At 45.2% G+C, this 26923-nt stretch overlaps 1 protein-coding gene across 1 annotated transcript in view; it reads right to left on the bottom strand.

Moving 5' to 3' along the window:
• Positions 1–3873: 3873 nt before the first annotated feature.
• ANAPC13 (anaphase promoting complex subunit 13) overlaps positions 3874–26923 on the bottom strand; it is a 70007-nt gene continuing 46957 nt past the window's right edge. The window contains exon 4 of the mRNA XM_074405902.1: positions 3874–26705. Coding sequence (XP_074262003.1) covers positions 26602–26705 — 104 coding nt within the window. The 3' untranslated portion in view covers positions 3874–26601. The remainder of the gene's footprint in view (positions 26706–26923) is intronic.

Raw genomic sequence — 26923 nt, 5'->3', positions numbered from 1 at the left:
GGAGGCTAATGCGAGAGGACTGCTTGAGCCTTGGATGTGGAGGCTGCAGTGGGCCATAATTGCTTGTCTTCAATCAGTGAGCTGTGATTGCTTGTCTTCAACTGATTGCTTCACTTCAGCCAGGGCAATAGAGAGAGACCCTGTCTCAACAACAACAAAAAGTCTAATGTAAATTAATGCTTTTGCCACTTCCGGGGTAATGTAAAGACTTGAGAACAGTTTAACTCACTCTCCTCCCATCTTTTCTGTTCTTGTCATGTATTTTAATTCCATTTTTATTTCATTTTATTCTAAGACTGAGTTTTGCTCTCTGTCACCCAGGCTGGAGTGCCATGGCGTGATCCTGGCTCACTGCAATCTCTGCCTCCCAGGTTCGAGTGATTCTTCTGCCTCAGCCTCCTGAGTAGCTGAGATTACAAGTGCACCACCATGCTTGTCTAATTTTTGTATTTTTAGTAGAGACGTGGTTTTGCCATGTTGACCAGGCTGGCTTGAACCCTTGACCTCAAGTGATCTGCCAGCCTTGGCCTCCCAGTGTGCTGGGGTAACAGGTGTGAGACACAGCACCTGGCCTAGTTCTATGTATATTTAAAATCTCACAAAATATTCTTACTGTTCTTTTACATATTTTACTGAGTAAATCATTTGGATTCACTCGTCTATTGACCTTTTGTATTGCTTTCTATTCCTTCCTACAAATGTGCTTGCATTTGGGGTCATTTCCCTTTTGCTCTGTGAGTGTTTCCTATATCTAAATGGTAACAAAAGCTCCCCATTTTTGTTGGCTGGAAAAGCTCTTTATTGCAAACTTCTCTGCTGTTTGCAAAGAAGCAGAGTACCATGGGTTCAAAGGTAAGACACTGTGAAGAGCTGGAGGACGTGAGCTGGATGGAAAGTTCACATCCCTTTTTTCCTTGGCATGAGAGGCATCAAGTCAAGCCAGCGTTTGGCAGAAGTCACAGGCAGCTATTTGATTCTGACTTGGCCCAAAGAGTCAGATCTGGCTCTGGTCCAGTTTCCGAGGGGGAGCTGCTCTTGGCTGTTCCTCTCACAAATCAGATTTTCCCCTTGGCAGTTGTGTCAGAATCTCAATGTCCAGCCTCACTCTGAGCACGGTGGTGTGGAGAAGGGGGATCAGTGGGCCAACCCAAACACTCTCTTCTCACTCACACAATAGAATAACTTTCTTAGGCTTACATTTTGCAAAGGGCAACTTATCTGGAAACTGTTCTCCCCTTGAATTCCTCAGATAAGCCTCAGGCCTGTGTGGACAGAAGTGAGTGGACATCAGTGCCCCTGGCTCTGAATACCTCTGGGCAGCCAGAGTGGCCTTGGCTGAATTTCTTAGACCCCAACAAATGGAGTCTGGCCCAATGTGAATGGGTGGACCCAAGAATCCCAGGGTAAGCTGGGCCATTCAGGGCTTCTCCAGCTGGTACTCCTCTAGCTTGTGGCCCCAGCTGCCCAATCCCTGCGTTCTCTACTCCAGCTCGAGCAGGAAAACCACACCACGGTAAATGGTAGGGCAAGAAGCATTAGACTGCTTCTTTTCCCACCTCAAAAGCACAGAGGTCCCGCCTGCCAAGGTGTGTAACTGCCTATACTGAGAGTGCAGAAAAGAAAGAAAACAGAAGCACAGTTTATCTCTGTCTGGCCTCTGACTCTCTCTGTGGGCAGAAGGGAAGATGGAATGCAGTTTTGGTGAGCTGCTAGAGTTCAGCTATTTTTTCTACAGGCTAAGCAGAGAAGCCAAGAGCCTTTCCTTCTCTAAATTTTGTTTTGCTAAGTAAAACAAAAACTCATTCTGGACAAAAACTGGTTCCTTCAGTCTAACACTCTTTCCCTAGGTAGCTCATGGCTCACTCCTTCACTTGCAGGTCTCCGCTCAATGCTACCTTCTCAGAGAGGTCTTTCCTCTTCGTCCTATTTAAAGCTACAACCACTATCACCCCACCTCACCACTTACCCTTAAACCCTGGCAATTCCCCAGGTCTCTCCACTGCTTTATTTTTCAATGTCACTATCTTACTTCTTTTATGCTGCTATAACAGAATACCTGAGACTAGGTAATTTATAAAGAATAGAAATTGACTATCTCACAGTTCTGGTGTCTGGGATGTCAAAGATCAAGGCTCTGGCTTCTGGTGTGGGCCTTCTTACTGGGTCTGCATATGGTGGAAGGCGGATGGGCAAGACAGTGAATCCACATCTGCTTTTTTTTTTTTTTTTTTTTTTTTGAGACAGAGTCTCACTCTGTCGCCCAGGCTGGAGCATAGTGGCCCGATCTCGGCTCACTGCAACCTATACCTCCTGGGTTCAAGCGATTCTCCTGCCTCAGCCTCTCAAGTAGCTGGGACTACAGGCATGTGCCACCACGCCTGGCTAATTTTTTGTATTTTTAGTAGAGATGGGGTTTCACCATGTCAGCCAGGATGGTCTCGATCTCCTGACTTCATGATCCGCTCACCTCAGCCTCCCAAAGTGCTGGGATTACAGGCGTGAACTACTGCTCCTGGCCTGCAAACCTTTAAAAAAACAAAACAAAACCCAGTAACATGAATTCATTCATGAGGGTGGAGCTCTTGTGACCGACACACCATTAGACCCCAGCTCCCTATACTGTTGTATTGGAGACTAAGTTTCTAATACATGAATTCTGGGGGACACTAAAGGGGTCAATATGCTTTATTTATCATCTGCCATCCCTCATTAGACATCAGCTACATGAGCACAAGGATCCTGTGTATTTTGTCCTCTGCTCTGTCCCCAGAGCCAAGAACAGTGCCTGGCATATAGTCGGCATATGAGTTATTTATCGCTTCATAACAAATTCGCCCAAACCTGAGTGGCTTAAAACAACGATGTTTACTATCTTTCAGTTACTATGGATCTGAAATCTGGATGCCGCTTAGCTAGGTCCTGTGGCTGAGCATCCCTCACAAGGTTACCAGCAAAGCACTGGCTGCAGTCACAGTCCTTATCTGGAGACTCAGATGGGGGAGTATCTGCTTCCAAGCTCACATGGTTGTTGACAGGGTTCCGTTTGTTGTAGGCTGTTGGAGGACCTCAAGTCCTCACTGAATGGCCAGAGGCCACCCTCCTTTTCTTTTCTTTCTTATTTTTTGAGATGGATTTTCACTCTGTCACACAGCCTGGAGTGCAGTGGTGTGATCTTGGCTCACTGTAACCTCTGTGTCCCAGGTTCAATCGAGTCTCATGCCTCAGCCTCCTGAGTAGCTGGGATTATAGGCGTGCGCCACCACACCCAGCTGATTTTTGTATTTTTTCATAGAGACAAGGTTTCATCATGTTGGCCAGGCTGCTCTTGAACTCCTGGCTTCAAGTGATCCACCTGCCACAGCCTCCCAAAGTGCCAGGATTACAGGTGTGAGCCATCATGCCCAGCCCACCCTTCGTTTCTTGACACATAAGCTTCGGGCAACTCACAGCATGGCAGCTGCCTTCATCAGAAAGAGGAAACATTTGGATAGATGGAGAGGAAGAATAGAGACAGGCAGGGCTTACTGCTGTTGAGCAATGAGTTCTTCTGCACACTTGGGCATCAGAGAGTCTGCCTTTTCTACTTGTCACATGCTTCGTTTTCTAGACTGGGTAACTTCCACTCTGACTCCATCCTCCTCTTTTGCCCACAAATGCATGTGTGCCCATGACATACAAATGGGAGGACAATTCATTCCTCAGAGAGGTGAAGAAACTGGCAAGCTTGCATACTGGGCTCAGAGGTTTGTGAATTGCTTTCAGAGGAAAGGCTGGGGAAATTTTTTTAATTTTGGGAAAAGCACATTTTTTCCCACTTGCACAACTCAAATAAGGCTGAACACTCCCATGCTGGAATTTTCCAAACCTTTTCCATTTCTCAGATGGAGAGGAGAACATTTAGACAAAGGAAAGCCTTGTTTTTAAGGGAGAAATGAGCTGTATCTGGGGTGCACCTTTTGTATGCTCATATGAATTTGCATTTCAGGGACACAGAAGAGATAAAAACACAGGAGGCACAACCAGGACTGCTGGAGGGACCAATCAACCATCAGGAGACCACTGCCTCGATGAGGGGGCTCTGATATTCTGTGCTATCGGAGATCAGGGAGAGAGGTCCACAGGGCTGATGTGGGCAGGGAGGGATTCTGGAAATGGATCGATTAGAGTTTCACCTTTGAGTATGAAGTGTCTGAGTAGGAGGAGGGCATGGTAGGTGAGGAGCACAGAGAAGAGGCAGGGGCCTGGGAATTTTTGAAGCATGATCATGCGTGGAGAAACAGACCTGAATACACAGAAGGTAGAATAATGACAGACTTCGGGTAGGACCTTTCTAGGGTTAGGAGGTAGAATTAGCAGGACTGGCTTTTGGAAGGAAGAAGAGGAAAGTACTCAATTCTGGGGTGTTAGCTCATCCCTGGGCTCTTGGATACAGCTGCCAGGGGAACAACGAAGTGCGCCCCGATTCTTTACTGTTGGCTACACGATGGGGGGAAAACCAGCACAGGAGACAAAAGAAGAGCAGGGTCACACCAGAACTTCTGTGCGCCTTCCTTCCCTGTCCCTCCCAGCTCTGTCCACGCCTCGTCCTGTCTCTTTGTCTCCTGTCCCAACTCTGTTTTTCTCCACCACACTTCACGACACCTGAGACACTATATGTTCACTTATTTGTCTTGCATATGGTCTGTTCTCCCCACTGGAATGTAAGCTCCTGGGGGGCCAGGATTTCCAGAGACTACAAGAGTGCCTGGCACAATAAATAGCCGTTGTATGGAACAAGGAGTAGATAATATGATCCAGGCCTGGTTACAAAGTGACAAGCTCTACTGACAGAGTCTAAACTGGTTAGGAGAACCAGCAGTTGATTTGCTGCCTTGCTCACAGCCAGGGTGGCTTTGTGGGGTATGAGTGTGTCCTTACCTGCCAAAAAGAGCTTGCTCTTGTGGGGAACACCCTACCTCAGCCTGGGCACCAGGGAAAGCTGTAGGTGACACCGGCCTCCCTCAGGGGTACATCTGTGCTCCTGCTCTGACCCCGCCCTACAGTGTAACTTCCCACATCTCTGATTTTGGGGCTCCTGCTGCCCTGCACCCCTGTGCAGCCTCAGCCTCACCTCCCTGGATCCTATGGGTGCCCCCCTCTTCCCTGTTGCCCTCCTGCTAGCCTCAACAGGCATGATGGACTGCTTCCGTGTAAGACCGTGGCTGGAAAGGGTGGGCAGAACTGGGGTTTGCTCTTCCCAACACCCACTCAGTCCCAACAAGCACCAAGAAAAAGAGCTGGCAGGGATGTTTGCACGGCTCCATGACTCCATAAAGTATCCTTCATTTTTCTCACAAATGAGCCTTTTATTTTCCTCTTATATTTTCATATGGTACCCAGAAGCCCCTGGATTTCCTGGAATTTATGTAAAGAATTTCAGCCATTCCACCCATGATTTTCACACACAGCTCCTGCCAATAGACTTTGGCCATCTGGGGGGCAGCCCATGGCCATGGTCTGAGCTTGTGCTCTTGAGCTCTGGAGATGATTAGGACTCTGGCTTCCCTGCTGACCTCTTATGTGCTCTCTCGTATTTTTTTAAAAAACAATCTTGGCCAGGCGCGATGGCTCACACCTGTAAATCACAGCATTTTGGGAGGCCCAGGCGGGTGGATCAGTTGAAGTCAGGAGTTTGAGACCAGCCTGGTCAACATGGCGAAACCCCATCTGTAGAGATTAGCCCGACATGGTGGTGCACACCCGTATTCCCAGCTACTCTAGAGGTCAAGGCAGGAGAATCACTTGAACCTGGGAGGCGGAGGTTGCAGTGAGTCGAGATCGTGCCACTGCACTCCCTCCTGGGCGACAAAGCAAGACTCCATCTCAGGAAAAAAGAAAAGTCTTATTTACTGTTATTGACATATTATAAACTACATACAACAATTTGTTAAGTTTTGACCTAATGTGTACACCTATGAGACCATCATCATCAAGACAGTGAGCACACCCATTACCCAGTTTTCTTGTGCTCCATTTGAGTCTTTCCCTTCCACGCCTCTCCCAACCCCATCTCAGGTAACCTCTGATCTGCTTTCTGTTCTTTTTTTTTTTGAGACAGAGTCTCACTCTGTCGCCAGGCGCTAGGCTGGACTGCAGTGGCACAATCTCGGCTCACTGCAACCTCCGCCTCCTGGGTTCAAGCAATTCTCCTGCCTCAGCCTCCTGAGTAGCTGGGGCTACAGGTGCATGCCACCATGCCCAGCTAATTTTTTGTATTTTTAGTAGAGACGGGGTTTCACCATGTTGGCCAGGATGGTCTTCATCTCTTGACCTTGTGATCCGCCTGCCTCAGCCTCCCAAAGTGCTGGGATTACAGGCTTGAGCCACCGCGCTCGGCCCTGCTTTCTGTTCTTATAGATTAGTTTACCTTGTTTAAAAGTTTATAGAAGTGGAATCATTCAGAAGGCTCTCTTTTTTGTCTTTTTTTTTTTTCACTTAGCATAATTTCCTTGATGAGTCATCCATGTCATGTGTATCAATAGTTCATTTCTTTCTATTGCTAGGTAGTTTGACATTGTATGGATGAAGCACAATTTGTTTACCCATTTGTCTTTTAATGGACATTTGACTTTTTTTCCAGAATGATTACTATTGCAAAGGAAGCTCCTTGGAACATTCATGTTCAATTCTTTGTACGGATATATAGTTCCTTTTTTCTTGAATAGTCACCCAGGAAAGAAATAGCTGGTTAATATGGTAGGCATATGGCAACGTTTAAAGAAACTGCCAAATTGCTTTCCAAACTGGTATTACTATTTTACATTCACATCCACAACATATGAGACTATCACTGCCTCTGCCTCCTCACTAACTTGGTGCAGTAAGTCTTATTTTCATCCATTCTAAATGCTGTGTAGTAGTGTCTCATTATGGTTTCAGTTTGAATTTCCTTAGTGGCTCATGCTGTTGGGCATCTTTTCAGGTGCCTCTTTGCCAAACTTACACCTTCTTGGCAAAGTATCTGTTCAAATATTTTGCCCCTGACCCCATTTAAAATTGGGTTCTTTGTTTTCTTATTGTTGAGTTTAAGAATTCTTTCTGTATTCTGGACACAAGTCCTTTATCAGACATATACTGTGCAAATGTATTCTTTCAGTCTGCAGCTTGTCTTTTTTATACTCTTAATGGTATATTTTCAAGAGCAAAAGTTTTAAATTTTGATGAAGTCCAATTTATCCACTTATTCTTTTATGTACTATGCTTTTCGTGTTGTATATAGTAACCACATCAGTATGGTACTGGAATAAAAGCAGACACATACAGAAATGGAACAGAGTAGAGAATCCAGATACAAATCCATGCATTTACAGTCAACTCATTTTTGACAAAGGCATCAAGAACATACAATGGACAAAGGACCATCTTTTCAATAAATGGTGCTGGGTAAACTGGATAACTATATGCAGAAGAATGAAAGTAGACCCCTAACTCTCACAATATTGCAAAAATCAAATCAAAATAGATTAAAGACTTAAATCTAAGACCTGAAAGTATGAAAATACTAGAAGAAAACACTGGGGGACAAGCTCCATGACATTGGTCTGGGCAGATATTTTTTGTGTAAGACCTCAAAAGCACAAGCAACGAAAGCAAAAATGGGCAAATTAAGATGACATCAAGCTAAAAAACTCTTACATGGAAAAGGAAACAATCAATAAAGTGAAGAGATAACCCAAAGAATGGTAGAAGGTATTTGCAAACTATCCACCTGACAAGGGATTACTAACCAGAATATATAAGGCACCCAAACATCTCAATAGTAAAATAACCACAAATGATCTGAATAAAAAATTGGTGACATCTGAATAGCTAATTCCCAAAAGAAGACATACGATGGCCTACAAGTATATTAAAAAATGCACAACATCACTAATCATCAGAGAAATGCAAATCAAAAACCATACTAAGATTTTATCTCACCCAAGTTAGAATGGCTTTTATCAAAAAGACAGGAAATAACAGATGCTGGCCAGGATGTGGAGAAAGGGTGAACCCTCGTACACTATTGGTGGGAATGGAAATTAGTACAGCCACTATGAAGTACAGTATGGAGGTTTCTCAAATAAATAAAAATAGACTACAATGTGACCCAGCAATTCCACTACTGGGTATATATCCAAAAGAAAGAAAATCACTATATATTGAATATATATATTCCATTGATACATTTGTTTATCTTTGTACCAATGCCATGCTGTTTTGATTATGATAGCCTTATAATAATTTTTGAAATCAGATGTTAGTCCTCTAACTTTAACCTCTTCTTCAGGGTTGTTTTGGGTATTCTACATCTTTCTTATTTCCATATGAATTTTAGGATCAACTTGTCAATTTATTTTAAAAAAAGTCCTGCTGGGCTTTGAGGTAGAATTGCTTTGATTCCATAGCTCATAGTTATTTTACTTTACTGCTTTCCCAGGCCTCAGTTACCTCCTCTGTAATGTGGAGATGTTAGTTTCTGCACCAAAAGGCAATTGGGAAGTTCAAATGGGCTGATACTATAAAACTTCTGACATAGTGCTGGAGCACAGTAAAAGTTGAAAATGTTGCTTCTTTTATACCTTGTCAAAATGCAAAACCTTCATTTTAAACACAATCTTTCCTATAAATTTCCCTCTGACACTTTTGGAAACCTACCATAACATCCTGGTCAGCAGTGAACGTGACCTTTATCCTCTTCTCTCTTTTAAGTGGTCTCAAAAGTAATGGCTTCAGCATCTGTTTTCAGTATCAATCACCACAATAAAATGTGGGCATACATTCCAGTCATTATACTACTGGGCTTCACAGTAGTATACTCCAGATGGAATTCTTCCTCTCTAGGTTTGATTCTTTCCAAAGTTATCTGAAATCCAATCTATTGGTTAGGAATGTTTTCACTTGCAAGTGACAGAAAATTTGGCTAATGGTAGCTTAGACAAATAGGGACTTATGTCATTCATGCAACAAAAAGATTGGAGGTGGTTTCTGGTGTTGGCTCAGCTGGTTAGCAATGTGACCAGAATAGCAAAGAGTGCTTTTTCTGATTTGCAATATTTAGTCTGATGACTTTCACCATGGAGCTTGTTTTCTCATAGTTAGAAGATGGCTGCCAGGGCTCTAGACAACACAACACTTTAAGTTAGGAAGAAAGATGTGGGAGAAACAGAAGCCTTCTTGGAACACCTTGTTCCTCAACAGACTCCACTTCTTTCACACTGTCCAGAACAGGCTCACATGGTCACTCCTAGCTGCAAGGGAGTCTGGGAATGCAGGAAACAAGATTATTGTGATCCATCACTCAGGGATAGACACATTCCCACCCTACAGAAAGCCAGGACTCTATTAACAAAGAAGATGTGGATTAGGTAGTTAATAAACAGTATATTTTACATTTAGTATTTATAGCCAAAATTGGAGATAACAATGAGATTATTGTGGGGATCAAATGAGGTGATGCATAGAAGGTGCTTAACACTATGCCTGGCCCATGTTAAGTAATGAATAAATGGAAAATATAATTTTTATTAAAAATACATTCCTTGACAATGCACAAGGAATTTCTTCACTGTCCAAAGAGCCTATCTGGTCCTCAGTAAAATTAGCACCTTGCTCTGTGTGTGAAATCTTTCCAATGCCCTCCTCCATCCATGACCATAAGGCATTGCTCCAGCAGATGTAAGAGAAAATTCATTGTGCTCTAGAGGGTGGTGCTCTGGTAGACTTCAGGGCCGACAAGGCCCTGTTGGGCAGCAGGACACAAACACACAGATAAACAGGGTGAATATAGTTATTGATGAGGCTATGCAGGAAGTACATTGGGTAAGCAGCTGTAGCCCCTGGAAGAAGCCTCTCTGACCAGAAAGCCTAGGAAGGCCTCTCTGTGGACACACTGAACTGAACCTTGAAGGATAAGCAAGTGTCTCTAAGGGTAGCAGAGAAAACAGCAACAGCAAAGACCTAGAGCTGTCATGAGGGTGAATGTTCAGGAAGAGGCTGGAAGGGGTCAGACTGCCCTGCCCAGAGACTAACCAGACTGGAGGAAGAGGAAGTATGAAATATAGCAGGAAAGGACTAGGAGATGCAGTTTTGGAGGCCATGTGATATGGTTTGGCTGTGTCCCCACCCAAATCTCATCTTGAACTGAGGCTCCCATAATTTCCATGTGTTGTGGAAGGGTCCCAGTGGGAGATAATTGAATCATGGGGCAGGTCTTTCCTGTGCTAGTCTCATGATAGTGAATAAATCTTATGAGATCTGATGGTTTAATAAAGGGGAGTTTCCCTACACAAGCTCTCTTCTTTTGTCTGCCACCATGTGAGATGTGTCTTTTACCATGGTTGTGAGGCCTCCCCAGTCATGTGGAACTGTGCGTCTGTTAAACCTTTTTATTTTGTAAATTGGTCAGTCTTGGGTATGTCTTTATCAGCAGTGTGAAAATGAAATAATATAGCATGGTAAGGAGTTTAGATTGTGTTTCAAGTGTAACGTGGAGCCATCAGTTAATTTTTAGCATGGGACAGATATGAGCTGATTTAAATTTTCAGATGGTCATTTTGATGGCTAATTCACCCATTCAACCATGGTTTAATGAGTTCCAGGCAATGTGCACCAGGAAGAGAAATAAGATAGTGAACAAAACAGAAAAACCCCTGCCCTTGTGGGTGATCAATCATCCCAGTTTTCCAGGGATTTCCTGGGAAATTTCAGTGCCAAAATAGGGACAGGCCTGGGCAAAGTGGGATGGTCACCCAACACGAAGCATACATTATTTATACTAGACACAGAAAATAAAATAAACAAGTAAATTGTATCATATATTTGACAGTGATAAGTATGGGTTGGGGGTGATGTTTTAGATAAGGTGACTAGGGAAGTTTTCCTCAGAAAGAGCACTAGCAGCACAGATATTTGGGAGGAAAGCATTTCAGGGAGAGGGAACAGTCAACACAAAGGCTCTGGGGCCAGTGTGTGCCTGCTGGTGTTTGCAGAGCCATAAGGAGGGCAGTTTGGCTGGAGCAGACCATGTGAGGGCCAGAGTATCACAGAGGTAAGTCAGAGAGGTAGGGGACTACAGGCAGGTTATATAAGGCCTTTCAGAGCATCATAAGGACTTCAGCTTTTCTCTGAGATGGCAGCCATCAGAGGTTTGGAGCAGAAGAGTGACATGGCTTGACCTTTTACTCTTTTTTTTTTTTGAGACGGAGTTTCGCTCTTGTTACCCAGGCTGGAGTGCAATGGCTCGACCTCGGCTCACCGCAACCTCCGCCTCCTGGGTTCAGGCAATTCTCCTGCCTCAGCCTCCTGAGTAGCTGGGATTACAGGCACGTACCACCATGCCCAGCTAATTTTTTTGTATTTTTAGTAGAGACGGGGTTTCACCATGTTGACCAGGATGGTCTCGATCTCTCGACCTCGTGATCCACCTGCCTCGGCCTCCCAAAGTGCTGGGATTACAGGCTTGAGCCACCGCGCCCGGCCGACCTTTTACTCTTGAGTATTGCTCTGGCTATGTCGAGAAAAGCCTGAAGGAAGCAAGTCCAGAAGAAGTGGGAGCAGTCACAAAGCTATAGCAACCACCCGTAGGTGGGAGAGGTGCTGGGGACTTTACCGGGGAGAGGCACATTCTGGAGGCAGCATTGTCTGGGTAGGTTGAACGTGGTGTGGGTGGTGAGGTAGACGGTGGGTAAAAGGTGATCTTTTGCCTCTGGTTTGAGCCAGCAGGTAGAAGGAGGGGCCGCTGATGAGATCAGGTTTGGAGTAGGGGCAAGGAATGAAGACTTCTATTTGAAGAAGTGTGTGTGATGTGCAGATGGAGATATTGGAGGAAGAGAGGGCTATGGGAACTCAGGGCTGCTTGGAACTTAGGGGACAGCTGTGGACTGGAATGTAAGTTAGGGAATCCTTAGCAAATGCATGGTATTTAAAGCTGTGGGGATGGGGAATGTAGAGAAGAGAGACTGAAATACTGCTCCCAATTATTTGCATCGTGGTAATACATACCTTTGCCACTATTTCATGGTGGGTGGAGTGAACATTACCCTCTTTGACTTTGGATTGGGCCACGTGACTTATTTGGCCAATAGGATGTTAGCAGATATGATGCTTGTGTAGTTTGGTTTGGTAGTTCATGCCTCTGGTGTTGTCAGAACACACCCTAGGGAGCTCAGCACAGCCCCTGAATAAGACACATCAACAGAATTGTCCCAGCCACCCCACAAATCTACAGTCTCAGGCAGAGCTGCAGCTGGCCTGCACATGCCGAGTGAGAAAGAAATGCTTATAGTTGCATGTACTTTGTGATTGTTTGCTGTGCAGCACAACCTGACCGACATACCTCCCTTTGCCATTTTTTCCCCTTAACTCCAGCTCTCCTCCGCATCGCATCGTAACAGCCTATGACCTGCCACCTGACAAACTTTCCTTTTCTTATTCAAGCTCTTCAAATTCTATCCCTCAGCCCTGGCTAGACAAGGTGAGGGGATGAGAATAGTGCTTTGTGTCAAATAGCGACATCAGGGGTGCCCAGCACTTCAGTGGGCCTGGAGCACTTTTCTCATTTGGTCCTAATAAGCTAATGCTGTAGGTAGTCTTATACTGGTTTTACTGAGAAGGCAGCTAAGGTTCAAAGAGAGAGTCTTGCACCAGGTCCCACAGCTAGCAGGAGATGGAAGCCTAGGCCTTCTTGGGGCCAAGCAGGAAGAGAAAAGCAAAAACTGCTATCTGGGAACAGGGTGGAAGGAAGACTTGTTTTTCACTGAATACCCATTTGTTCCTTTTGAATTCTGTACCAGGTGTATGTGTTACACACACACACACACACACACACACACAGAGAGAGAGAGAGAGCGAGAGCGGGAGAAGGCATAATATGTGATATTTACAAATACAGAGAAAGAATCCATCTGTGAACTTGAAAGGGATGGGGAAGGGGAAGCAGAGACGCTCATTCCCCCCCTCCCCCATTTTTCTAGTTCTGTCCAAGATCGGAGAGCTGAGGTACAATATACCACCCACATTTCCAGTTCTGATTTGCAGTTGTGATTTCATCCTCACCAGGCCTCCCTTTGGATAGAGAATTATGGGCTGAGGCACCAAAAGTTCTAAGAAGAGCCCAGTCTGCATGGAACTCTGCCCGGCCTTATGGGAGTGCGTTTCTCGGGATCTGGAGCCTCTGTGGTGCAGGCGCTCCCGTTTCTTGGTGGCAGGGTCAAGAGACTGAGCAGGAGTGGGGGGTTACTGCCCCAGGTAACCCCACTGACGTGTCCATCTAGAGAAGCTTTACCTGAGAAACCAGCCCCAAATCTCCCGCCTTGAGCCCTGACACTTCCCTTTGCATGGAAATGGTTGTTAGTAATAGCTCAAATTGAGTGCGGGTCCCTTTTGTTTTAAATCCACAGAAAGATAAAAGTTCACAGCTGTCCATAGCTCCTCCCATCTTTTGGTCTTGGCTTTCCCTTCTATGAAAAGATGTGGTGTGCTTGTTGTGTGTGTGTTTTGGGGGGTGGTGCACGGTGAGAGGAGGGAAAGATTCTCAATCTGGGGCTGGAGAGATACCTAGGAAAGAGGGTGGATTCGAGCCACTGCGAGACAAGTTGTAGTTTGAAAGGCAAGCTCCACGATGATCATGGCTTTGTTTTATTTTCTTTTTGGTCGGGATATGTTAAAACATTTCAAACTTTCCACCGACTTGAAAGGAGGGTGTGTGATATTCAACAACTATCGGTACAGACTTCTGGGGGCAGCAGGTTGGCTGGTGGGACTTGAAAGGGCTGCATTTGGCATTGCAGAAAAGAGAAACTCTTCTTTCAACCCATTATTCCAAGAGGCCCGGACAATTGGTATACATTCGGAGAATCAGAAGTGCAGGCAGACAAAACCAACATCTGCATTTGAAACGGGCTCCCGCGCTCTTCAGGGAGCCTAGCGGTCGCTGCTGGGCTCCCCTAGGCCAGATTACAACCCAGAAGGCCCAGGCAGGACGCTCCCACTCACACTGTGAACCCTGGGACTCTGCATTCAGAAGGGGCCCCCAAACCCTGCGATAAAAGCTAGAGGGCGGGGGAGCAGGCGGATGCCCCCAGACTTGGCCATTTTGTTTAAGGTCATCTCCAAACGGGACTGGAATAAACCCTCCTTGTTTGCCTCTCGCCCGGCCTAAACCCCGGGTCCCCTTGGGTGTCGTCCAGGACGCCAGGCGCGGCTGCTTACAATGGCTCTCAGACGACAGATGGTGGGCGGGAAGGGAGGGGCGGGGGGCAGGTGCGCGGGGGAGACGCGCGGCTGCAGCGCCCGACGCCAGGCTGCAGCGTGAATAGATTTGCAGCCCGCCGGCTGCAGGCGGCGGCCACCGAGCCCCATGAACAATAAGTGAATTCTCCGAAGCGACTGAAACCCCCCGGGCTGGGCCACGCGCCAGCCGGGGAGAGCGGACCTTTGTGCTGCGCGGGCTGGAGCTGGCCCATTGCCGTGCGCACGGAGTCCCCAAGGGCCCTGGGCCCGTGTGCGGGGCCAAAGCCGCGTGTGCGCTCGGGCACACAGCAGACTTTAGAAAGAAGTGGCGTCTGGTGTTGAGTGATGAGCTCAATATCATGAGCCACGCGGGTTTGGGAGACCCAAGCGGGTCCGGTACTTAGAGTCCTGACCGGAATTTGGGAGCAAGAGCTGCAGCCCGGCCATGCCCTGCCACTCAGCAGGAGGGTGCGGTAGGGGGGCTCTCTGAGCCGCTGTGGAGAGGGCTCACCTTCACTGCCTCCCCCTGGCTGTCAGGCTTTTGCAGCTACTGCGATGGGCTCTATCCCCTCCCTGTGCTTTATGTTTCATTTTAAACGAAATGAACCAGAACTGGTAAAGCAGGTGGCCTGAAAGCAAGCCCTTTCTGACCATCCCTTGGTCCTGAAGTTTTCCTGAGGACAGGGAGGCATTCTTGTGAGTCCTCAGGTAAGTGTAGTGTTGGGCCCTGAGGAAAATCATCTGCATCCTCCGGAAACATTGAGCAATTGGGCGAGTCCACTGCAGATGGACTTAAGATCTCCCGGCACGAAGTGCCAGACTGCGTGTTGCTCAAGAGCCAATGGCAGCCCGAGAGACCAAGGTTGTGAATGTTTAAGGTCTGTGTGTGTCTGTGGCTTTAAGAAGAATAGGTGTGGTAGCCGGGCCTTTAAGAAGTGCCACAGTGGCCTTCCTCCCCTCACCCACACGTTGTGTTGACAAGTAATAAATACTACACAACAAAAGAAACAAACATTCGGGGCCTTTATCTGGGGAGAAATTCCCTCTGTAGTAAAGGCAGGTTGGGGTCCAGGTCCTGACTCACACAGATGCCTCTGTGGAGGGGTTTCCCCATGAGAGGAATCCCCATAGTGGTGGCAATTCCTGTCCTGTCTTTCTCTAATAGCCCCATCGCTGTGTGACCTTGCTGCAATTGCCGGACTGTTTCCAAAACATTACACAGTAATTCCTGCCTCCTTGCTTTCTTTAATTATCTGTCTCTATTTGGAGGTCTCTTCATGCCTATGCTATACATTTGATATATATGTATGGCTTGACCGAAAACCAGTCATTTAACTAGTTTAACCATGATTATCATCCCTCCTTTTTTTCTTTAAAGTGATGCGTCACACTCTGAAAGGAGAAGATTCTGGTAACTCTACTGTGAAGAGTAATAGAGCACCAGAGTTGGAAGGGAAATCTGACATTTTTCTGATGCAGCGCTCTCAGGCTTTGTCATTCAAACGTCGCCTTTGTGATTTCTGTAATATCAGGTACCACCCGTAATATTATTAATATTTTTCCGTAAATCCAATTTTATCCTTAAATTTCATTTTTAAAGAGTCACTTTAGAGGTGATTCTGGGGACATGATAACTGGAATATGGCTTCTTTCTCTCCACTTCCAAATGGCCCCAAGTGCAGTGCCGAGTGCTGTCTAGTGCTCTCGTGTGCAAGAGGCTGTGATGTGCCGCATGGAGAAAATACACAAGCTTGATTCAGGCATGTGTTATAGTACTGTTGGCTGTGAGTTCAATGTTAATAAGTTTAATGATAAGTATTCAATAAGGTGTCTTTAGGCAGAAACACACCCACAACAAAGTTATGCATTAATTGGTTGATGAAATGTAACCCAGAGAGTCACAGAAACCTAACCCTGTATTTCTCCTAGGAACAATGGTTCAGCATTCACCAATTTAGCCTTTTCGGTGACTCTGTAGAACAAAACTACTGTGAATAATGACAATAGGCTGTCTTAATAAACATAAAATAGGATGGAAGAAAGATTACTAATCAACAACTTCCTTAAATGTGGCTGAACTAAACACTCCAGTTTTTTAAGGCCGTATAATGTTTACAAGAAATACCTAACACAATGTGATGATAAAATGGTTAAAAATAAGGGTGGCCATAAAGAGGTATCAAAAAAGACAAAAGAATGTAATAGACAATTAATTGGCAATATTAATCAGACAAGTTGGAATTTAAGGCTAAAAGCATAAAAAGATTAAGGAGAGAAATCATGACATAAATAAGGCATAATAAACTTGTGTGCAACAAACAGCATAGCAAGCAGATAAACAGATAAAAATGATAAGACTACTAAATGTGATAAAAACAGAGATATATATAGAGAGAAGTTTAATACAATTCACAGAACTAAACAGATCAGTTGCAAAAATTGACAAGGCATTGTTAAAAAAAATTATCCAAAACTTGAAAATAAGGCAAACATTTGGGTATCATGTCTTCTCAAAGTCATATGGGGCACTGAGCCATCCAAAGGGTATGTGATTTAGTCAACCCATTCATTATTATTGATTAAAGGTCTTACACATAGAATGCTTACCTTTTAACTTGTATATTTTTGTCTAGTAAATATGCAAATAATCTCTGACTTGTAGAAAGGATAACATTAAAGGTAAAGATTTATTGCATTATAGAACATTAACCAGTTTAGTATCTAATCTGACAATCTTACTCTAACATTCCTTCATCAAATTTCCTATAAATATCCAGTCCTCCAATTTCCTTTGAATCTTTTTTTTTCTTTCTTCCTTCCTTCCTCCTCCTTTCTTCTCCTTCTCCTCCTCCTCCTTTCCTTCTTTCCTTCCTTCTCTTCTCCCTTCCTTTCCCTTCCCTTCTCTTCCCCTCTCCTCTCCTCCCCTTTTCTCTCTTTCTTTCTTTCTCTTTCTTTCTTTCTTTCCTTTCTTTCTCTTTCTCTCTTCCTCGCTCTCTTTCTTCCTTTCATCGGGTCTTGCTCTGTCACCCAGGCTGGAGTTCACTGGTGCAATCACAGCTCATGCAGCCTAAAATTCCTAGGCTTACGTGATCCTCCTGCTCTGGCCTCCAGATAGTTTGGACTATAGGTATGTACCACTACACCTGATTGTCATACTTTTAATTTTTTGAAAATTATACTTATTCATAAAGAGGAATCAACTAATATATTCAATTATCTCACTTCAATAGCCAAATTGAACAATACCTATTCTATCATATCAAAAATAAATTTAAGTTGATCATACAGGACAAATTCCTGCAAGAAAACCTAGAACACTCTTCATACAATCTAGGATAGTCCTTCTTAACCAGCACTAGCTAGAAAAGAAAAGATAGATATACTTGACTATACATAGAATGTAAAGCTTTTGCATGGCTAAAATACTTTGAATAACAGATTATTCCAAAATATTCACTAAAAAATTAACATAATTGCCAAATTGTAATATCTACAATATACTAAGAGCTTCTACAAGTTGATAAGTAAAAGACGACTCAACAGAAAAAGAAAATGAGCAAAGGATACAAAGAGGAAGTTTAGAAGGACCAAGAAACAAAAGAGAAGATGCTCAAAATCGCCAACCATCAAGGAAATACACAGTAAACTAAAAAATGAAATATCCCTTTTTGCTCATTTGACCAGGAAAAATTAAGAAGGTATAGCATGGATTGCAGGAGGAGGTTGAGGAAAGAGGTACTACCCTATGGACCTGGCTGAAACGTACCTTGCTATAGGTGTTTTGGAATATAATCTATGAACATCTACTAAAATAAAAATTCAGTCCCCCTTTGACCAAAAATCCAATTCCTGAGGATCTATCATTTAGAAATTAAATAATGAGTGTGTCAAGGTGTACATGTGAGAATGTTTCTAGCAGCGTTGTTTATGAAGGGCAAGAATCAGAATCAGTGTGAATGCATGATACGTGGAAGGATGGTTGAAGTAATTACAATAAATATACACCATAGTATAGATGCAGTACATATGGCTTCTAAAAATGAATAAGAGCCATAGCAGTGGACTTGGAGAGATTTCTGAGAGGTAATTTTCAATGAATAAAGCAAAATGCAGGACAGTATATACAACACGATTTCACTTTTGTGAGAGCAAACAGTGCCAAAGTATATATGTACAAATTATTTTAAAGGAAAGAAAACCATCGTGATTTTATTTTATTTTATTTTATTTATTTATTTATTTTTAAGACGGGGTTTCACCATGTTGGTCAAGCTGGTCTTGAACTCCCGACCTCAGGTGATCTGCCCACCTTGGCCTCCAAAGTGCTTGGATTACAGGCATGAGCCACCACACCTGGCCAAAGTTGAGAGTGATTTTTTACATGAAGAAAAGAAATCCATCTAATTTTCTAATAGTCAGAGGTGTTTATCTGTACTCGGTTTATTTCTGCTATTTAAGTCACAGTTCGTTTGCAGAGTGCATGCCCAAATTGATCACCTATCATACAACATTTGCAGGTGCCATAGCTTTCCTTCATTTGACTCTTCCAATATCTGGGAAGGTTAATCCAGACAGGTTTACTTAAAGCATACTTTCTACCCCAATTCTTGCTTTTCTCTCCCAATGAAAAAATGAACACGCTTTTTAATGAAAAAATAAAAACTAAAAAGGAAGCCATATTTTCACTGTAAGTAGAAAACCAGTTGTACCTAAAATAAACAGAAGGCAGAAGAAAAAATTAAAATAATAAAATCAAAACGATGTTATTCAATCCCAACTTCTACTGCCAGCAGAGGCTAAGACCTAAGACCTGTTCTCTTATCTATCATAAAAGGAGATTAGAAAGCATTAGAAAGCTATGAGAGGCCCACCAGCACCAAATTGAGACTTTCTGCCTTATAGTATCAAAAGACTGAAAGAGAGTCGCAAAGGAAATAATTCTTTTAGTGTCTACTTCACCATCATTTGATGCCTTGCTTAAATGCCACCCAAAATCCCTGGTAGCATAGCTTTAGCACTCAGGCAAATCCTGAGAAACCAAATGCTGATTTTTGTCGAATCCCTATTTCTTCAATTAATAAACCAACCCCAAAGGGGTGTGGTTCTTCCTGCAAGGGCAAACATCTAGATCTTGGTGTGTTCTTTCTGCCACATCAGGCTGGCTCTTCCCGAAACGGCTGAATTCTTTGTAGATATTTTAAAGCAGCAGCAAAATCAGGAGATGACATAGATGAGAATGGAAAATTTGGTTCTATTCTTGGCTGGTCATGAAAAATGGCTCCTTATTCCTCTCCTTGTACTCACTTAGAAAAATGCTCTCATAAATATGAAAGTTAAAATAGATGTTCAACTGGTAATATGGAATATATAAAGGTCCTTCCAGGAGAAAAATGTCCATCAAGAAACTATTTAAAGTGCTTTGTCTTGGGTCTCAGGGCAGGGAAGGAATGTAAGAATAGAACTCACGGAAGCCAGGGTTCCAAATAGGGGAGTGATGGCAGGGTAATTATAATGGGATGGGTAATTATGGTTTTCCAGGAAGTGCCAAAATTACAGGGCAAAGTGTCATTTCCACGTTAGATACTCCTGAGAAAAATAATACAGGCATTTGGCACCTGGGGCAACTTGGGTGTCTTGTCCAGGGTGAAGACAGCTTTGTTTTGGGGCATCCTGGCTGCCCCTTCTCCCTGCTTCAGCACCTGTTACCTGACCTGAGCAGTGGTCATCTGTGACTTGCCCTGACTCTATAGTGAGGTGACACTGTTCACCAGTCTCTTCTCCACCTTCTCTCTGGCTCCAGGATGAAATGGTGGGAAAGTCAACCCTGATGAGGTCATGAAGAGCAGGCAGCCTGAAAGAGCAGATTCTCCTTCCCTTCTCCTCTGCACAAAGGCAACCTTTCATTCCCTTGGAAAAACCCACCTCGGCCCTCTCGTGAAGAAACTGCCGTACCCAGGACTCCTGTTTACTTAGCTCTCGCCTGGGAGGCCAGGCTGGCTGACACAAATGCCACCCTTTTCAGGCCATATTGACCTCAAGTTGGCAGAGTGGAAAAGTAAGAGTTTGTGTGAGGGGCCTCCACAGGGAAGGCCCATGGAATTTTCCTGCATCCATTTTGACTGCAACTGTAGCAGCTGCTTCGCACACAGTTGTTTTGATGTGAGGACCTTTCGACTCAGTCTAAAACCCAACCATTAAACTTTAGGCTTAAAAAAAAGAGAACAAGTACATAGACATTCTTTCCTGAGCCTCACCCCCAGGTAGGGTGAGAGTCAGGACTGGAGTAAGGGTTATTAGAGTCTGTTTTGTATGTTGACTGATGATTTTAAGAAACACAGTTTTACGCTTTGACATAACCTGTCAAAATGTCAAGAAGGTAGCATCTGAGTGAGCACATTCAAACATCCAGCTTCTCATGCAGCCTATACCTGCCCTCTCACATGCTGCCGCCTCTCTCATATTGCCTGCTATGTTGGTATGGTGTAAACTCCTTAGGGTATGCAATGCTCCCTCTGAATCTCCAGCAGGTATACAGCTGCTCAGTGAGTACTCATTTGACTGATAAAATAAAATATACTGATGCTCTTAGGTCTTTCCCCATATCTGAAAAGCAAAGCAAAGAAACAAAGAAATATCCCTAGACCAGTGGTTTCTCCAAACTCTTTGACCACAATTTATAATTTAAAAAAATGAAACAACCATTTAATATTGCAACCCAGGATGTATAATCTCTCTCTCTCTCTCTCTCTCTCTCACACACACACACACACACACATACACACCATTGATAAAAGTTTAAAGGAGAACAAAGAGAAGGTGTGGTTATCACAACCTAGATGAAGTTGGTTCCAGGAATTTATAAAGAAACTGGGGGCTGGAACTCAATGCTGCTGCATGGGGGAAGGCCCATTTCTAAGACAGAAATCGACGAGGAAGGAACAAGTTCTGCCTCTATCCAGCACCTCCTGTTAGTGGAGCCCAACAGGGACCAAGTTAGCTAAAAGAAGATATGGTGTGTGGAGTCCTACTCCCAGCATCAACAGAAGCATAAGGAGATGGAGATGGGGCAGAGAGATAATGACACAATGACCAACACAGTCTACCTCTAGCTACTGAACACTGATACACACGCCCTTTCGTAAACACTTTAACTTCCACATAACAATTACAACCGTATGCTTCCATATAACAAGATGCAACTCTCTAACCTTTATAAAAACAAAGATGCTCTCAACCTCCAACAAAATCAGATACAAAACATTCCACCATTCTTGTATCCATCTCTGGGCAGTAGCCATAGGACTTGGACATAGATATGCCAAGATGTACCCTAGGACATCCTCTGGGTTCTAGGCATAGTGCTCCTCACCACTGTGTAGCAATAACCCAGTTTCCCCTAACAGGATCAGTCATCTCAGCCTGTAAAGTAGCCCGTTTTTCTGCCGGCTGGCTCAGTGGCACAAAGATCCCCAAATGGCCACATGGCAGTCCCATCTTCCATTGCAATGGAATCAGTATTTGTGTCCCCTGGTAGAGTGCCCTCCCTTAGGGGACTAAGACCTCCAAACCAGCAGGGTTCTAAGTTGGGATGGGAAGCAGTATCGCTGCATGGATTATTGGCTATCATAGTGAGAGGAGTCACTCCTACTTCTGCCCCTGATTCCCAGATTTCAGTATCTTGGCGATGGGGAAGGCAGCATCATATACTGGTTGTTGAGTCAAAGCCTATGCTGGGAGTTTTCTCCCAACTGGAGCTGTAACTAGGTTTTCAGCAGGCCCTTCCACTATTCTATCAGGCCTGCTGCTTCGTTCTGATGGGTAAGAAGCCATTGCTGTGCTTCTTTTGCTGTCAAGTAAGTTCTTACTATACTTAGTGATATAGTTTGGGTATTTGTCCTCACCAAATCTCATGTTGTAATGTAATATCCAATGTTGGGGGAGGGACCTAGTGGGAGGTGACTGGCTCATGCAGGTGGATTTCTCATGAATGGTTTAGCACCACCTCCCTGGTGTTGTTCTCACAACAGTGAATGATTTCTATCAAGATCAGGTTGTTTAAAAGTGTGTGGCACTCTTCCCCTTGCCATGTGAGACATCTGCTCCCCCTTCCCCTTCCACCATTATTGGAAGCTTCCTGAGATCCCCCAAGAAGCTGAGCAGATGCCTGCACCGTGCTTCCTGTGAAGGCTGCAGAACTGTGAGCCAATTAAACCTCTTTCTCTATAAATTACCCAGGCTGAGATGTTTCTTTATAGCAATGTAAGAATGGTCTGAGACACCTGGGTTCTTTTTTTTTTTTTTGAGATGGAGTCTTGCTCTGTCACCCAGGCTGGAGTGCAGTGGCACAATCTTGGCTTACTGCAATCTCCACCTCGCACCTTAAGAAGATGAATAGAGGCTGGGCATGATGGCTCATGCCTGTAATCCCAGCACTTTGAGAGTCCGAGGTGGGCAGATCAAGAGGTTAGGAGTTCGAGACCAGTCTGGCCAACATAGTAAAAACCCATCTCTTCTAAAAATACAAGAAGTTAGCTGGGTGTGGTGGTACATGCCTGTAATCCCAGCTACTCGGGAGGCTTAGACAGGAGAACTGTGTGAACCTGGGAGGTGGAAGTTGCAGTGAGCTGATATTGTGTCATTGCACTCCAGCCCTGGTGACAGTGCAAGATTCCGTCTCAGAAAAAATAAAAAAAGAAGATAAACAGAAAGGCTGAAGGGTGGGGTGGAAATCATGAGGTTGTGCCCCACTTCCTACAAGAAAAAGCCTACGCCCCTTCATCCTACATTCAAGGCCCTTTTCTCTCCCAGAAAAGCCATCCTTTCCAGCCCTGGCCACTTTCCCTGCCCTGGCTAACCTCGCTTCCGCCTGTGGACACCTCTGCTCTCAGGACTATTGTCTTCTGGGCCTCACTGCCTCTGCCTCTGCCTCTGTGGAAAGCCTCTTCCCCGGCGTGACTGGGCTTTCTCCTCTCAGCCTGCATCCAGTAAGCTGTTTCCTCTTTCCTGACAGTGGACGTCTCCCTAGCAAGCCTCTGCAGCCCTGAACAGTCCTGTCCTTCAGGGTCCAGTTCTTGGAAGGCTCAGGACTTCCATTTAAATTGGGGTTACCCCTGAGAGCCCAAACATCTGGTCATCTCCAGAAGGCCACTCACTCTGGGGCAAGGATGGAGCTGGCAGTGTGTCAACTGTGATGTGGGGTGTGACATCTGGCTCTGTCCCAGCTGCCTGGCTGGGGTTTGCCCCCTTGGAGGGTACTTTGTGTTGCCTGATGGAAGAGGGATGTCCACAAGCCAGGCTCAGAGCAGCATCAGCGCCCCCTCCCCCACTCCTCTGCCTAGCAAGCATGTTGGTTGTCAGGTTACAGCCACAACAGATGGCACTGGCTCAGCTCCCAGGGACCCCCAGTCCACAATACATGTCACCTAATCCCTAGTCTGCCATGCCAAGCAAAGGTGGAGCAGAGGACACAGGTGGGCAGTGCAGGGCACTTATTCAAGGGTGCACCCATCAGGTGGGGGTGAGAGATGTGTTCCCCGAGGAAGCTGCCTTACGCTAAGCACTCTCATGGGGACAGCCTCTTCACACTACGCAGGGAGCTGCTGACAGCGCCCTAGACACCAGAGACCCCGCTAAGGATACTGATCCAAAGGAAAACGCGTCAGTCATGTTCATTGGCAGAAACATAAGCCATATGGAAGAAAAATGGGCTTGAAAGAAAAATGTACAGCCAACTCACTTCTGAAATAGAGAGCAAGGACTATCCAGCCATGGGGAAAATAGCAAGGGAATACACTCAGTTCTGTCTTCTGTTCAGTGACATAGAGTGATAGAGAATGACAGGAAAGAGAAGGGGAGGAGAGAGCTACCTGCAGGGACATGGGACGACTTGAGGGAGGCCACCCAGAGTATCTCTGGCCTGGCCCCCGCTCCCCTCTCTGTTCCCTCTTCCTTTCCAGAATGATCCCCATCTGCCCTTGCCTCAATGTTCATCTTTGCCCCCAGTTTAGCCCACCCCAGTTCCACTACGCCCCTGTGTGACAAAGGTCCTGATTAACTAGCTGGACTTTGGACATATATACAGACAAAGGGGAAAGATGGAATTCACTGCACAAGTCCTCTGGCTCAGGTCCATGATCACAAAGGAGATCATGTTTTAGCATCTCAGAGTTACAAGGGATTTCAGCCATCACCTAGTTGAAGCCTTCATTTTGCAGATGAGAAGGCTAGAGCTCAAGGGCTCAGGGACTGCCCCAGATCCTCAGGTCCTGCTGGCACACTCTTCCTCACCACTGCAGAGCATTGGGACCTGTCTGGGGGCAGTTGTGCCAGTGGGCATTGTCTGCCTTTGCCTCTCAGCATGTCCTTGAACTGCTCTCTCTCTTTGTGGGGAAAGATGGCAGAGTCCTGGGTTCAAATCTGGTCTCTGACAGTTGCTTGCTGAGTGACCTTGAGCAAGTCACTTGCCTTCTCAGAGCCCAAACCTCCTCGCTCTAAAAAAGTGAATTTACCTTTACAACTGTGTGGTAAGGACCAGATCATGTTCATGGATAAGGCAGATGACATGGTGGGAAGAAGTGGAAGAAGATCCCTCTCAAAAAAGTTATCATGATGATTTTATTTATCTATTCACTGAATGAATGTTGACTAAACTCTACACTGCTGTGTGCCAAGCTCCATACTGGATGCTAGGGAGGCAGCAGTACATTTAATCTACAAAAGTATCATTGTGAATTTACATTCCATTAGGCCAGACAGTTAACAAGTAAATGAGTAGATGCATATATAATCTGAAGCTCAGAGGTGAAAAGCATTACGGAAAATGGAAGAGAGAGGGAGAGAGAGAGAGAGGGAGAGAGATTGTAGGAAATTACCAGGCACCATGTAATTGATTCCTCTTGCTGTATGTTGCCTGGAACTTAGGAGGTGCTGAACAAATGCTAATTTCTTTCTCTTCTTGCCTATATTTATTATTTCCATCTTTCCTAGGTAACTCAATGCCCACTGCTACTCCAGGCTTCCACATCCCCTCTGAGGGCCTCATGGTTCTCCCTGGCGATCCATCCTGCCTGCTGCATGCCTTCTCACACTGTCTCTTGCAGACCCTGGGCCCAGCACTGAGCATGCAGGGATGGTAGGACCTCCTCCATAGTAAGAAGTTTAGTAATGGCAGGAGGGATGGCAAGGAAGCCATTGCACACCACGCAGCCCTGAGACACTCCTTTTGGTGCGAGGCAGGTGTTTACTTCCTGGGGCCTTGCCCATTCCCTGCCTCTGGGGAGAGAGGCAGCTTTCAGTTCAGAAAATGGAAGGTTTTTCTGAAAACAAGAAACTAATCCTGATCTCATGATCAGGGATCAAGCCTCTCTCCCAAATTATTTGCAATAATGAAATATAACGTCATTAATTTGTTGTATCCCCCAGAGAGTATTAAAAAATGTCCAAAATACAAAGACAAAAACCTGTGTGTGTGTGTGTGTGTGTGTGTGTGTGTATTTTAAAGACAAGGAAAGAAAATTTAAGCTGATATCTTTGTTTTTGTTTTTGTTTTATTTTGAAATGGAGTTTCACTCTTGTTGCTCAGTCTGGAGTGCAATGGCGTGATGTAGGCTCACTACAACCACTACCTCCTGGGTTCAAGCAATTCTCTGCCTCAGCCTCCCAAGTAGCTGGGATTACAGGCATGCACCACCACGCCTGGCTAATTTTTGTACTTTTAGTACAGATGGGGTTTCACTGTGTTGGTCAGGCTGGTCTGGAATTCCTGACCTCAGGCAATTGCCCACCTTGGCCTCCCAAAGTGCCTGGGTCATCATATTTTTATAAATATGTGCCCTGTCCCATTTTACTCTCTTGCTTAAGTATGGATAGCTTCCGGTGTGAGTTGCTTGTCTAGTCTGTCAAGAGTTCAAGTTAAAGCCAGGTGCAGTGGTTCACACCTATAATTCCAGCACTTTGGGAGGATTAGGTGGATGGATCACTTGAGTCCAGGAGTTCGAGACCAGCCTGGGCAACACAGTGAGACTCCATCTCTACAAAAACACATGCCTGTAGTCCCTGTTACTCAGGAGGCTGAGGTGGGAGGATGGCTTGGGCCCGGGAGGTCAAGGCTGCAGAGAGCCGTGATAGTGCCACAGCACTCCGGTCTGGGTGGCAGAGTAAAACTCTGTCCCTAAAACAAACAATAGTTCAAATTAAGGAATGTCCTTCATTAAACTCCTGCTTGGGGTTTCAGAGGAATAGCCTACTTTGTCTGAGAAGAGCCTAAAGCAGCCTTCCGTCTATGGCAAAGCTTCCTTCTTATCCTCTTCTTCCTTCTGGGGCCCCCATCTAAGCTTTTTCTGGGGCATGCACTTACAATTGATCTCTGAGCAAGGCTGGGTGCTGGCACTGGAGACTACGTAGAGGTGATGAGACGGAGACTCTGCCCTCAGGAAGCTCCCAGGTAGACTTCCTACCTTGGAATCAGAAAGCCTTCTTTCAGGTCCAGCCAGTGTGACTTAGGTCTCAGTTTCCCCATCTGTGAAATGAGGGGTCTGGACTACATCAGCCTCCCCCTGGGTGTCAGTCACGTACAGCAGTCCCATATGATGCTCCAGTGACCATACTTTGGCCAGCAGGTTTGCAAGTCCCTGACACCTGTGGGAGTATCCTGGGAAGCTCACAGGCTGCACTG

This window comes from Saimiri boliviensis, chromosome 9, assembly GCF_048565385.1.
Source record: "Saimiri boliviensis isolate mSaiBol1 chromosome 9, mSaiBol1.pri, whole genome shotgun sequence".
NCBI lineage: Eukaryota > Metazoa > Chordata > Mammalia > Primates > Cebidae > Saimiri > Saimiri boliviensis.
Note: the sequence above shows the minus strand (reverse complement) of the source record. Positions and strands in the feature narration are given on the sequence as shown.